Source organism: Ambystoma mexicanum, chromosome 3p, assembly GCF_040938575.1.
Source record: "Ambystoma mexicanum isolate Mex_15411 chromosome 3p, UKY_AmexF1_1, whole genome shotgun sequence".
NCBI classification, from domain to species: domain Eukaryota; kingdom Metazoa; phylum Chordata; class Amphibia; order Caudata; family Ambystomatidae; genus Ambystoma; species Ambystoma mexicanum.
The window spans coordinates 1,214,858,308-1,214,872,023 of NC_090925.1; the positions used below are offsets into that span (position 1 = coordinate 1,214,858,308).

A 13,716-nucleotide genomic window follows, 5' to 3' on the forward strand; every position below is an offset into this window, starting at 1 on the left:
TGCTCGGGACAAGTCTCTATGATGCAGTTTGTCAGGTCTGATGTGCCCTATAAATGGCACAACATTCTCGTTCACACACATCCCCATCACCGTTATCACCCATTGACCCTGTAATGACCCATGTGCTGATGGCATCCCAACATGCCTTTTGGCCACATCACCAGGACAGACTCAGCACAAAAAAAGAGAGGCCAAAGGCACAGCACCCGCTAAACAGACAGATTTACTGTAAAGCTGCTGTCTCCTCAACCACCTCCATGTTCCTTCAAATGCCAGAGGAAGGTGGTGGTAGAGAGTCATAGACCTCCATCAGCGGTGTACACCAAGGCCACTCCACATCAGGCCCACCCACCGTCGCTTTAGACACAAGTCCCCAAATCATTTATTTGTAGCATGTTGTAGCAGTAGGAATGCCCCGAGGATGAAAGGAAGAGAAGGGCAAAATAAGGCGTACGCTAATCCTGCTTCTGTTGTTTCTGCGCAGGGACATGGTTCCTTCTACAAACAACAGACTGGGTATTAAAAGTGAGCAAAGGGCAATCAGGCTTGCCAAAGGACCCAGAATGCACCCCTCATAGAGACCAGCACAAGAACTTCATGAACACATCCCAACTTCCAGATTGAGGGTAAGCGTAAAGTCAGCAAAATAGGTGGGAAAGAAAAACAATGACTTAAGGGCCCTACGAGTTCAGACAGGAAAATTGATAAAGTGAGAGAAGGGCCAAGTAGTGCTGGTGAGTAGAGGGAATGAAGTGGAGGAATTAAGGCAGAGACACCTACCAAGTGGGCAATCCAAACAATGAATCCTCCAGGAACAGAAAGGACGGTAGGAGGCATGAGGGGGATATCTGGCTGGCTTAGCAGGACCCGTGGTGGCCTAGCACACAATGGGAATCCCTTAGCAGGTAAACAGAGAGCATCAAGGAAGGAATGTAATGTACTGTGGCTTTGTATAGCACCTGTCTGCCCCTATTAGTGGCCTAACTGCACTTGTAAGAGAAAAGTGGGTGGGGTCTATGTATTTATTTGTTTATTTATATATACATGGAGGAACAATGCTCTTGGTCACAAAAGAACGTACAATAGACAATCAGAATTGACGGGAAGCAGCAAGCTTCTTACAATGAGGCGAGGTTCAGTGACATTCTGACCAAGTTGTGGAGGGAGTAAATGGAACAGTCACTGGGGACTATACGTTGGTGGACATACATAGGTTAAAGACAACACAACATTAGACTTTTTAAGTGCAGGTGGGTGGTACAGCGAGCTGTGTTAGGATCCGACCATGATGGATAAAGTGCTAGGGTAGAGGAAGAGAAAGTGAGGACCGATGCAGGTTAGAGGTGAGGGAAACATTTTAGCTAGAAGGCAGATGAGATAGGAGGTGAGGAGATAGACTTTTAGTTTGGTTTTGAGCAAATCAGTGTGGACTATTTCTCAGATGTCCAGGGGAAGAGAATTCAATGCAAATGGAGCAAGAAGAGAGAAAAGTGGAAGCGAGAGGAAACACAGGAAGGGCAAGGTGCCACAAGTGTAGCTGAGTGGGCAGAGCAGAGATTACAAGAAGGCTTGTAGAGTTGGATAGATACCGTGGTGCCTTACCGTGGATAGATTCGTGAACCAGAAAAAGACATTTTAATCTGGCCCTGTTTTACATCATCAGCCATTCAGCCGGGTGACGGTACAAGGAAGTTCAAAGAGTAGCGAAGTTAATGATCTTGTCGAGAGTACAGAAAGCATAGATGGGAAGACCAAAGAGGATGCTGGCACAGTAGTCCAGTTTGGAGAAGACACGAGTGGTTAAGAGACGATTGGCAGTGTTGAAAGTAAGGAGGTGCTGATGTTGCTAATATTTAGGATGTTGAGGCGAGTCACTGTTGCAGTTTTTTCTAATTTCAATTCTTTATTTTGAAGAAAAATGCCATAAAACCATACGATTATCATCACATCTCAATTCATAGAATCCATTAAAATAAATAAAACACACACAATGATGTTAAAACACAAAGAAGACTCATAACAACTGCATAAAGTTTCATAATACAAATAACAAAACATCTTTGTGCAATACATGACCTGATGGCACCAGGAAAATACATTATACAGAACCCCAGAGGCAACATGTTGCCTACTAATAACACCACTACAATGCTTACTCTGCCAATCAGGCTTGATTATCAAGAGTATGATACTACAACTTTAGGGTACCTTCTTCTGTCTTAGCCTCCAGGCCCACACAAGATATTTACAAGTTGAATGGACTGCTAGAATATCACTGGAATTGGTTCATATTGACATGGCCTTCTGTCTTAGCCGCCAGGCCCACACAGGATATTTACTAGTTGAGTGGACTGCTAGAACATCAATGGAATTGTTACATATTGACATGGCCTATGGGGTTGTGGAGCTTCCTCAGAAACTGAACAGCGGCTTTAAGTAGCATTTCCTTGCTGTTAAGTTGGCAGAAGGAAGTGAACCAAGGTTTGACTGGAACAACCACAAAGTGGACATACTGGAGATACTGCGTTGTTCTATTTATTGCAAAGGCTATCAATCTGGAGGATCGCTATGCAAAATTTAATATACTCCTTGTATCCCTGATCGAGATTTACATTCCAATAGTGAATCAGGAGCGAGGATCCTTCTACCTTAGAGCTAATATCACAATCAACCTTGAGCAAGAAGGCTGACTTAACCGCTGCCTTAGCTGAACTAGTTCTATTACTCAGCCCAGGGTAAACAATTCTTCTTAACATGGGCAAACCATGCGGGTGAAGTGCCTCCATCCGGAGATATAACATCCAACGCTGCTTCTTTAAACTTGACCAAAGAATCATTCGACCATAAGCGAACCCAGTAATAAACCATATGCAAACGGCAGATTGTTTCAATGCCTTGCATCCCTGTTTCTATAGAGGCAGATTGGGCAGAGTGTAAGGTAACCCAAGGATGGTCTTCATGTACTTATTTTCCACAATAGATAAGGGGCAGAACTTGTTTGCCTCCATAGCTCAGCCCCATAAATTGCAGCTTGCCTAACTTGGCCTTTTTAGGTCTTTAAGGAGACGCAAAATGTGCTGTTTCCATGGTCGTTAGTGACTTCGAGAGAGAGCAGTGTATCTTGCTAAAGTGAGCCTTGCCGTAGTCAAGAGCATGTTCCAACTACAAGACGACATGACACTCACACCCAGATGATCATAAAAATCGACCTGCTCAATAGGGCCCTCTTCTAGTTCTACTTCAAACCGTAGAGCTCTGGGTTTCCTCTTTCTTGCAACACTAAAGATCATGGATTGAGTCTTCGAGACACTTAGAGCCAAACCATTTCTGTTACAGAAATCCATAAACATCTTCAATTGTTTGCAACTGCCCACAGGTGTCAAAAGCAAACATTAAGATGGGAATCTTGTCTACTGCCAACGTAGGGGCATCTGAATGGGATGATAGCAATTCTGTAATTATTCCATAAATGAAAATGCCAAACTCCAAACCAAATGGCTGCATCGTCAAAATACAGGTTCTGGATGGCTACCAACAAGTATGGGGGTATGTTAAGTCCAACAAAGGATGTCCCCCAATTGAGTCCTCGGTACCATGTCAACAGCTGTTTGAAGATCGACGATGATGGCATAAACACTCATCTTTCTTAGGACAGCATACTTGTCACATACTAACTTCAACCGAAGGCTTTGATCGATGGTACTCAAGCCGCTACAGAACCCAGTTTGCCAATGATTAATAATATGATTATCAATAATCCAAGATTATAAATGGGCTAGAATCGCTCCTTTTTACCCCCTGCGTCCAACAAAGATATTGGACAGTAATTAGCTGGCGATTCTCTATGGCCCTTTTTATGGATTGGAAATATCTCAGCATGAGTCAATAAGGTAGGTACAACATTATGCTTGAGGACTGTATTGAATAGCTTGGTGAGATAGGGAATGCAAATTCCTGGTTCCGTAGCATGGAAGTCTATTGGGAGATTGTCAGGGTCGGGGACCTTCACCAGCTTTTGGCTGTGAAGGGCTCTTTGAACTTCCCCCTGGGAGAGAACAAGTGGGGATTGGTTACAGTCTAAAACTCTCCATGCGGTGACATCTTCCCCCACAATTCCCTGAGTGAATGATCTATTCTCCTTGTACAACCCTGTGAAGTGTTCGGCCCAGTTAGCTTCAGTAATACAGCCCTGTAGAATATTACTGTCAGTTTTGCGCCACACCCCCATTATTTCCCAGACACCTCTGAAGACAAATTTATCAATAGCTATCAGTAGCTGCCCCCAAATCTCCTCACCCCATGCCTTTTTATTCTGATTCAGCGTGTTAATGGTACTGATTTCTAGCTTCTAGAAGACATGAGGTTACATCTACCCTTTTCAATCTAGCCTGGCTGACCATCAAACCTTTGGCCTGTCTACATTCTGTGTTGTATCAAGGGGTCCTTGACTCTAAATTTGCGCACAACTTTCTGGGGTTTACAGAACATTAGAAGTTGCAGTTTTGGAGATGAAAGTAGAGAAGGGGCAGAGATGACGGCAAGGTTTCTAGCTGAAGAAGAGTAAGGGATAGTGTCAGGTGGGAACTCGATAGGCAGGAGAAGAGATGACAACATCAGAGTGCAAAGCCATCCAATATTTAATGGCAGAAAGGCGGTTTGATATTTTGATAGAGAGATCAGAAGAGAGTTCCGAAAATGAGCAGATGATTTGGGCACGGTCCGCAAAGAGTTGGTACGAAAAACCGAAAGGGACAGGTGGGGGAATGCAGATGCCAAACCTGTGTTGTTCAGAGTGATCAACAGAAGTACACAGGTTCCTGAGTTCCAATCTGCTTTCTATGGGTTTGGCAGAAGAAACATGGAAATATGTTATCCGTAGGGAATAGCCCAGGATCTGATAGACTACAGTGATGTTTGTCTTGTTAACCACTGATGTGGGAGAGTGCAATAGGGCTAAAAGCAGGGCTTAGTCGTGGCTCAGCTGGTTTTGATATGCTAATGCCTAGGCCTGGGGTAGCCTTCTATGGGGGAGTAGGGGGTTCTGTGTACAATGTAAGGTAGTAGTAGATCTTATAGGGGAGTCAAAACACCATACAACCCTGCATTCCTACCTCAGCCTATTTGCAGAAAGTTCCCATTTCTCTAGCTCCCACTTTTTTTTTGTTTTCCCTCCCTCCCTCTCTCTCTCTCTCTCTCTCTCTCTCTCTCTCTCTCTCTCTCTCTCTCTCTCTCTCTCTCTCTCTCTCTCTCTCTCTCTCTCTCTCTCTCTCCCTCTCTCCCTCTCTCCCTCCCTCTTTCCCTCCCTTTCTCCCTCACTCCCTCCCTCCCTTAAGAAATGCAGAACCTTGGCTTAATCAAAGGGCATGTGGAGTTGAGACGGCTGCAGGATGGTGAAGAGCAGTGTGTTGGCAGTGACAAACTGCGGTTTTGGGAGTGGGGGATTTGATGGACTTTACAATAAGGCTGAAATCTCGAGGTTGCAATCTCTCTGTCCTCTTGCCAGTTAGGGCCCTCAGGGAAATGTATGTACTCATGCCACAGCTAAATGATGGGACCAGGGCAAAAACAGCCATGCTTTATTCAACCAGATTTTAAGGGCTGTCCTTTCAAGGGTACAGAAGGGCGCTCATGGATTAGCATATGTACAAGAAGTAAGCTGTTCCCCATAGGGGGTCTCCACAAGTCAGGGGACGTACTGCCTCACCCATTAACAGCTATTTACACTACAGAAGATAGGAAAGGAGGAGAGAGGCTGTCTCTCTGTAGTGCCTGGGATGTTGACTAAAACTTTGTTCTTACATTTACAACTTTTTAAGTTGGTAAGATGTCCTAGGAACATTTCAGAGAAGGCAGCAGAAAGTACCCCCCAGTCACTCCTAAACTGTGTAGGTGCTGTGTGTACTGTGAAGGCATTATGAAGTAAGACACAGACAACAGACAACAGACTTAAGGTTCAAACAAAAGGTGTTTATTAACTTAAATGTCAGGATGGTTGAAGGCCTACCTTGCCCTATGCTTGCCCTACCTTAACGAAACTAAGGAACTGTAATTTGTGTAGGTAGGATCAGCCAATTTAAAAATTCCTGGCCTACTCTGTAAACTGCGTCTAGGTCTGTAAAATGGTACCTGTAAGAGCTCCTTTTGTCTCCCCTAAGCTGTTGGTGTAAAGGTGCACGTGCACAAAAACACCTACAAACAGATTTTCAATTTTTTTTTTATTTTTCTTATTGTGCCAGTCACCACCAAAGTGACCTCAAGACGCCTAAGCAATTTGCCTTAAGGTAGAGCCTCCATGGGCATAAACACAGTGCAAACAAAGCAGAATGCACCTCTGCCACACTTATATCATGTGCTAGTATGCCCATACAGTATTGAGACACCCTAAGACCTATCATAGTACATCTCTATCTACACTTACACCATGTATTTGTGTGTACACACAGTACCAAGACAACCAAAGAGCTCCCACAATGCACCTCCATCTACACTTACAATGCTGTAATAGTATACCCAATACAAAGCACCCTAAGGTGTCTCACAATATGCCTCTATTAACTTGCATCATGCATTAGTAGACCCATACAGTACTGAGACACCCTCACAGTTTTCCCAGTGAGCCTCTGTCCACACTTACAATATGTATGAAGGTCAATCATGCCACATCATGGTCACCTAAAATCTTAAGGCATGAAAAGGTGTTCATAGCAGACACACACTTCATGGAGCTGTAACTAGGCAGTGTGAACATAGAGCAGGTAAGTGGGAGCAGCAGAAGGATGAAAATGTAGTAAGATGGACTGGCTGCCAACAGTGGGTCAGTGTCATGACCCATCGGACACGCCCCTTCTGGGCCTCCTGGTCCCTGTCACGTCGAGGCTTGCACTCTGTTGTACTACCAACATGGCCACAAACACTGCACGCTGCCTGCCAGCCTTCACGTTCATTGCAGCACGCTCGATAAAATAGCCACACCCCCGCGCTTCCACGCGTCTCAACGCTACTGTTAGCTGTGGCTAGATGTGTGCTCCGTAGGTCGCTTTCTCGGAACTTTGTTGTTTTCCTGGTTCCCGGACCCTTACTTCATTCTATCCCTTCTCCTTCTTACCCAACCTTCTCCCGGAATCCGTGCACCCGCCTCCGAGTGCTTTTCCTTATTTTTTTTTCCTGGATTTCTTGGAGTTTAAAACAGCGAAAACAGGTGAGAAAGGGGGAAACCTGTGACAGTCAGGTGACTGTAGGGCTAAGCTAAAAAACATGTTCCTCCCCAGTACATGATGAGGGCTATGGCAGGCTGGGAACTCTTTCTCCAAAAATCACCCAGCTTTCCTGGTTGGGGCTACAATGAGAAGGTAACATGTGCAAGGGGACTGCAGGACCAAGGCAGCCACCACATTGCTGTGGCAGTAAGGCCAACCCTCACGATAGATTGGACTGTTGGGCACAGGCAACCCTTTGAAGAGGGGCTTAATCCAGGATTTTACAAGAAGACCAGAGTAATGTCCCTCATTATATACGTTACAGCAGCCGCCTTACTAGCCTGTAGACCACAACTCACTTAACATTAAAAAAATAAAATGGATCTCTAGTTTATTTCAATGGTGACCCTTGCTGCCTTGGTGGCTACACTCTGCAATAAAAAATGAGGCCAGCTGGCCAACCACTATCAATTTATGGAATGCTTTACCAGATAGGAAACAGGACTAGAACATGTTGTGCAGCAGCTTCCATTCAAAAGCACTTTGAACTGCATGTGTGAGCATACACCACACAGATAACCTCCCACACACGCCCTTAGCCAAAATGGCAGTCCAAGCTTCTGTTGCTGATATAATTGCTCTTACAATACAAATATTGGTTTTCATTGAACACAAGACCAACCTATATAACCATACATACTGTCAGGAATAGAGTTACTTTAAGAACTATCATTTACTAGGCTTGTAAACTTCCATTTCATTGCATTATTCTGGCTGATCATGACCTTGATTCATATGCAGATTTGAAACAAGAGAGGATGTATTGGGCAGGTGCAGAAGACTGGAGTGGTTGCAAATGAAGGAGCTACTAATGATGAAATCTCAGGGTCAAAAGCAAAGAATTGGCTAGTCATGGAAAAAAATAGACAGACATAGAATGAATATTATCCCATATCAGATATGTTACATGTAAAGTTCTTTGTTTTTATGAAACATAATGTATTTGCTTCTGTCAACAGGGTCGGAAATATCCTCCTCTACCTCCAAAGACACCGTCTCCCCTTCCACCCCTTCCTCCTCACCTGAAGATATCCACTTGGAGTCCGACTTCTTTTTCCTTCTCCAGACTGGTAACTCCTTTTTTATGTAGGTATGGCCTGCCACAGAAAGAAGCCACCGTGACCACAAAGAATAAGTGGATCGGTGACTCCTCTCCTGTAACCGCCTGGGAATGGGGAAAAAGCCTCTTGGCATAAAAAAAAACCAAAGGTGGATGCGCTGTCCGTAGCAGAAAGCGGAATTTAAGGGAATTCGTAACCCTCCAGGAGGCGAGTGCTAGATCGGGGGAGATTCAAAGGAGGAGGAAAGTACACTGGCAAACAAGAATCGCTCATGGAATGGTGAAGGCACACGTGAACGGAAGATGGCAACGAGGGTGAGAGAGGCGAGCCAGAGAGCAGCAAGACAAGCAGGTAAGAGAGGCAAAGGGAAGGAACAAGCGTAACAAGGTCCAGGCAGAGATGAGCGGACACAAGGGAGAGTGGAAGTAAGGAAGGCTGCGGTAGGCACAGAGAGAATGTAAGCTGAGAGAGCAGAAAGAGAAAATCCGGGGCAGAGAAATCAAAGAGTAAAGAAGAAGGAAAGTGTGCGGAGCACCACAAAGGGGAAATCACAAGAGAGCGTAACAGAGGAGGAAATCCAGGATCGTTGCAACGCGTCCGCCGGCGGAAAAGAGCTGGGGGATATACTTCCGGCAGCGGTCGTGCCGCATAACAACTAGACCGCAGACAGAAAGGCGTGAGAGAACGTGGGAGGAAAATCAATGGAAGACCCGTCTCCACCTATTTCAAACTCTCCACCTCCCTAAGGGCATGACAGCTTCCTTTACTTGGGTGTACATGTTCCGATTCACAACTGAAATATTTGTAAAAATGTAGTTTTCTTTGCTTGGATTCTAAGATACTAGAGTTATTGATCAGCAGTTTCAAATTAATTTAAATAAGTAATTGCACTTGGCCAAATAGCCTTGAAAACTAGAGAAGAAATGACACTTAGTTAAACGTGGACATAATGAGTGGCTGACTGCAGCAGAATACAGATGGGGAGATGCAACAGGGGTGCAGTTCTAACAGAGTGGAAATGGGACAGGATCAAGATAAATATCAGATGAGACTGTACCTTGCTCTGTTTGGAGGGCTCTACCAGTTTAGTGTTTGTGAACATTGATGCATCTTTCCTCTCATATGCAGGACTGTCGTCTCTGGTTGTTGCTTCCCTCACTGCTGTGAGAAGTTCTGGTTTTCTTGATCCATACATCTGAAAAAGGAAGAACATGGTATTATTTCTTTCTTTCTTTCCTTTATTTTGGCATAACTGCCATAAAAGGTGGACACTACAAAATAAAACAACAGTAATCATAGTACAAACATCTTACATCTTCAGACAGTGGATGACAGAATCGTTAACCATCGACCTTTCCCAAGCACACAGGCAAACTAAAAACGTAACTAAACAGTAACATTCTCTTATCAAAAACAGAAGTTCAAAAGGATGAAACTGCTAAAACACATTTTAGAGCTTGAAAGGCAGACAGCATTGAAGGTGAGTCAAGCTGAATCAAAACCAGGTTGAGCCAACACACCCTTGCCTGGCAATGAAACTGACAAAAAAGAAAAGCTGCGCCTCGTCTTCAAGCCCACTGCCACAAAAAGAACATAACATTGCACAGCGAGACCCCTTCTTCCACTTGGTGGACAAATAGGCAAATGGGAGAATGCCCCATCAGAACTTTGCAAACCAGCCTTTTAGTTTCACAGATATTTGGTGGTCCAAATATGCCTCCGAACCCCAGACGTCCTTGAGCTGTAAGTAAGCCCTAGCTTTTCCCCCCGTCAAGCAATTTTCAATCATCCTGCTCCGTGCCCACTCTCTATAATATCTATAATATAGAGAGTGGGCAGGGCTATAAAGGAGTGGTTAAGAATATAATATAGAGTCTATATTATATTCTTAACCACTCCTTTATAGCCTCTGCCTAACATTGTGGGGTCGACCCTATATTATATTCTTAACCACTGCTTTATAGCCTCTGCCTAACCTTGTGGGGTCACCCCATAAGTCTCCTAACCCAATGATAAAAGGCATATTCCTTAATGCCTAAACAATGGAAGGTTCCTACCACCTGGTAGTGATAGCAGTTCCTCCAAACCTTCCCTAAACAGGGTTAAAACGTTGTTGTTCCAGATTTGCAGCCAGTATAACACTGGCTATATCATGATGGCATATCGGATCTCTATAAGACCAAATTCACATGCCACTGGCGTGGATGGGGCACTCAAGGGTAAACCAAGCAAAGATTTCAGAAATCTATTTTCAGCTATCTTAATGAAGGTACAATCATTAGTGCCTATGTTACAACTGCGAGTGTCTGAGCCAGATAGATCTTAAGGGGGAAAAGTAAGAACCTCGCATTCAAGAAGGGTTACTAGATTCCTGATAAGCCCACTCTGACGCAAAGGCGATAGCAAGCTCTTTTCTACCTGATTATGCCATTTCAGTTTATTAAAAAAAAAATGAACCCCAAATATGTGTAGGAATCCAAAGAATCCAACGGCTGGTTGTTTAAATGAAAATTCCCCCATACTCTGGCCTTTTTCCCAGCACAAGAACACTGCATGATTTTATTTTTAGAAAGGTTGATGCAGTGGCCTTTTGCGGCACATCTTGTATTAAAAACATCAAGCTGATTATGCAGGCCCACCAGGGTTTTTGACAGCAGAGGTGCGTCATCCAAAAACAACAATAAGGGCCACGTTATGTTCCACAACCCTGCCTAACCCCAATACCAATAGGTACAGGAGGGGTGAGCTCTCCGAACGGCCCCCAACGTATCCATGCCGAGTTGTCAGCGTATAAAGATTTTTGGCCATTACCCAAAGATGAGGGATTGCCCAATTCCTCCAGGATGGACCACAAAGAGTCCCTCGGCACGGTGTCAAAGGCAGATTGTAAATCAACAAACGCCAGATACAGACATTGGGAGTTAAGGAGCACGTATTTTCGGCATATGAGGTTGAGCCTCATTGCCTGATCTAAGGTGGAAACACCTGCTCTAAATCCCGCCTGCACACAAGAAAGAATACCATCTCTGGCCACCCAATCTTCCAAACGGTGTAAATTCACCCTGGAATAAAGTTTTGCCAATGAATCAAAGATATAGGCCTATAGTTAGGAAGGAGGACTCCATCACCTTTCTTAAATGATGGGATAATGGTTGGTTGCCTCCCTCCAACTACTCGGTGGCAGGTTACTAAAAAAAGACACCATTAAAACATGTCGTTAAAAATGGTATCCATAACATGAATGCAGTCCGGGCCAGAGGCTTTTCACTTGTTTACTTCAGACATGGCCTGTCCTACTTCTTGAGCTGTAATCGGATCAACCCCGTCTTCGTTAGGGGGAAAGGTGGACACCAATGCCTGACCCATCACCTCCCTGCTAGCCAACACAGGCAGCACCACAGCATATAAAGCAGTAAAATGGTCATGCCAGGCATCCAAGGAGATATTACTTACAACACAAACATGCTCTGGCTTGATATTTCTCTTCACCAAATGCCACAACTCCTTAGTATCATTAGACCCAGTAGCATTATCAAGAGCTGTCCAAATATTTTTACAATGTTCTATCTTCTTTTAGCTAATATGAGTTTATAGTCATGTCTGAGTGTTGTAATCACCCCAGGAGCACAAACCACCCAGCACTTAAGAGTGTTAAGCAGAGCAGCCTTGGCCACCCGACATTTACAATCATACCATCCGAAGGACTTACCATTATCCGAAGATGAAAGACACCTCTTCTTAGTAACAAACAGTGACAATCTCTCCCCTGTGAATAAATAAAAATCAACATGTGATAAAAGAGAGTGTGTCTCGGCATAAACCACCAAAACTGGCAACAATGCCTATTAGATTTGGTCCTGAAAAACAGCTGATGCTGGTTTTGGCCATCTGCGATAGGTTAAAGGCTTCAAAAGTAAGCTATCTGGTTGAGAGGAAGGCTTGCTCTGATAAATAGTGATAGGAGAAGCCAAAAAAGAAACTACCAAAGGAGCATGGTTTCTCTGGGCTCTCCCCGGAACCTTGAATGAAACCAATGCATCCCATAGGGAGACAGAGACAAGAATATAATCAATACGGCTCCCTTTGGTCTGGGTACAAAAGGTAATGTGAACCGGGGAATCTTCCACAAACCTCCCATTGCAAGCTCTAGAGCCATAAGCATATAATATCTACCGAACCCTGCTCGCTAAAGAATATAAATGCGTGATGCAGGGACTAATGGCCACGGGATGCCCCACAGTTCATCTTCCATGACAAGATTCAACATGCACTAACTAGATTCCTCCAACTGGCAATTAAAGTCACCAAGCACAAATAAGTAGCAATTGGGGGACGTTTTGGTATATGGTACTAGCTTATTCAAAACCAGCTCCAGATGCTTACTAGCACTTTGATTTTGCCTCAGGTATACCTTCAAAAAGTATATAGTTGCGCCATTCCTAAAATTGCACGCCACACAAAGCAGATCAGGCGAGCCCACATCCACATCTTTACATGTGGCCTTGGTACTAGCATGAATCCAGATCAGTAAGCCTCCCTTGGGACACCCCCTTAGGGATCTTACAGCTGGTATGAAGAAGGACCGATAATTGGGCACATGATCCTGGGCAAGTGACCACGTCTCAAGCAGGCATATCACCCTATATCTGTTTGTCAGGGTGTGGCCATCGGGATCTAGGAGTTTATTGGCCAGCCCATTAATATTCCAAGATAGTAATGAAACACTATTGACTGCACTAGGGCTGTTGGACCCACACGCTAAAGACCTGGCCGAGGATAAAACCTCTGCCAAGATTGTGTCTGCTGTGATATCACAAGCTAGCTCTAGCCTAGGCTCAGTACCAAAGGCTACCCCTTCCCCTAAATCCCCCCAGTGATCTGGGCTGACGTCAAACCCTAGGCCGTGAAGACGCCCTCTTGCATCGATATACAGTGTCCAAAGCTCCATGGGACAGGTGGCATCTTAAGAGCCACCTCCAGGGTTTTACGCAAGCAATCCATAAGCAGACCCCTTGCCGTCAAATTCTGAACCCGGACCCCATCAGTTTGGGCCTCTGGGGGCGATAAAACTGGCAGAATCCCCCCACCCCACCACATAGACTCAAGACAAGTATCATGAAAATCACAGGTTTTAAAAATGGCATCAAAACAGATGCCATAGCAGGATAAGGCTTCTTTACACTTCCAAAGGCTGGTCCTAACATATGGGTTAAATAAAGCCAAATCTGACAGGACAGCCACCACAAAACATGCAGTCCGACATAATGAGGCAAGTCGTAGAAATGCTACTTGTCATTTCATTAACCCCCAAAATCTCCGAAAGAGCTTTAACAAGGGTTCATTTGTAGGCATTCTTACTACCATGCGTTCTCCCTCTGAAGGTGCATATCAAATTCAGA

The 13,716-nt window shown here is 44.5% G+C and overlaps 1 protein-coding gene across 10 annotated transcripts in view; it reads right to left on the reverse strand.

Moving 5' to 3' along the window:
• LOC138581369 (uncharacterized) overlaps positions 1 to 13,716 on the reverse strand; it is a 3,536,879-nt gene that overhangs the window by 3,106,244 nt on the left and 416,919 nt on the right. For all 10 annotated transcript variants that reach the window (XR_011304538.1, XR_011304537.1, XM_069652654.1 and 7 more), the window contains one exon: positions 9,375 to 9,512. Coding sequence is in view for 8 of the 10 variants with exons in the window: in XM_069652654.1 (XP_069508755.1) it covers positions 9,375 to 9,512 (138 nt within the window). In the remaining 2 variants the exon portion in view is untranslated. The remainder of the gene's footprint in view (positions 1 to 9,374; positions 9,513 to 13,716) is intronic.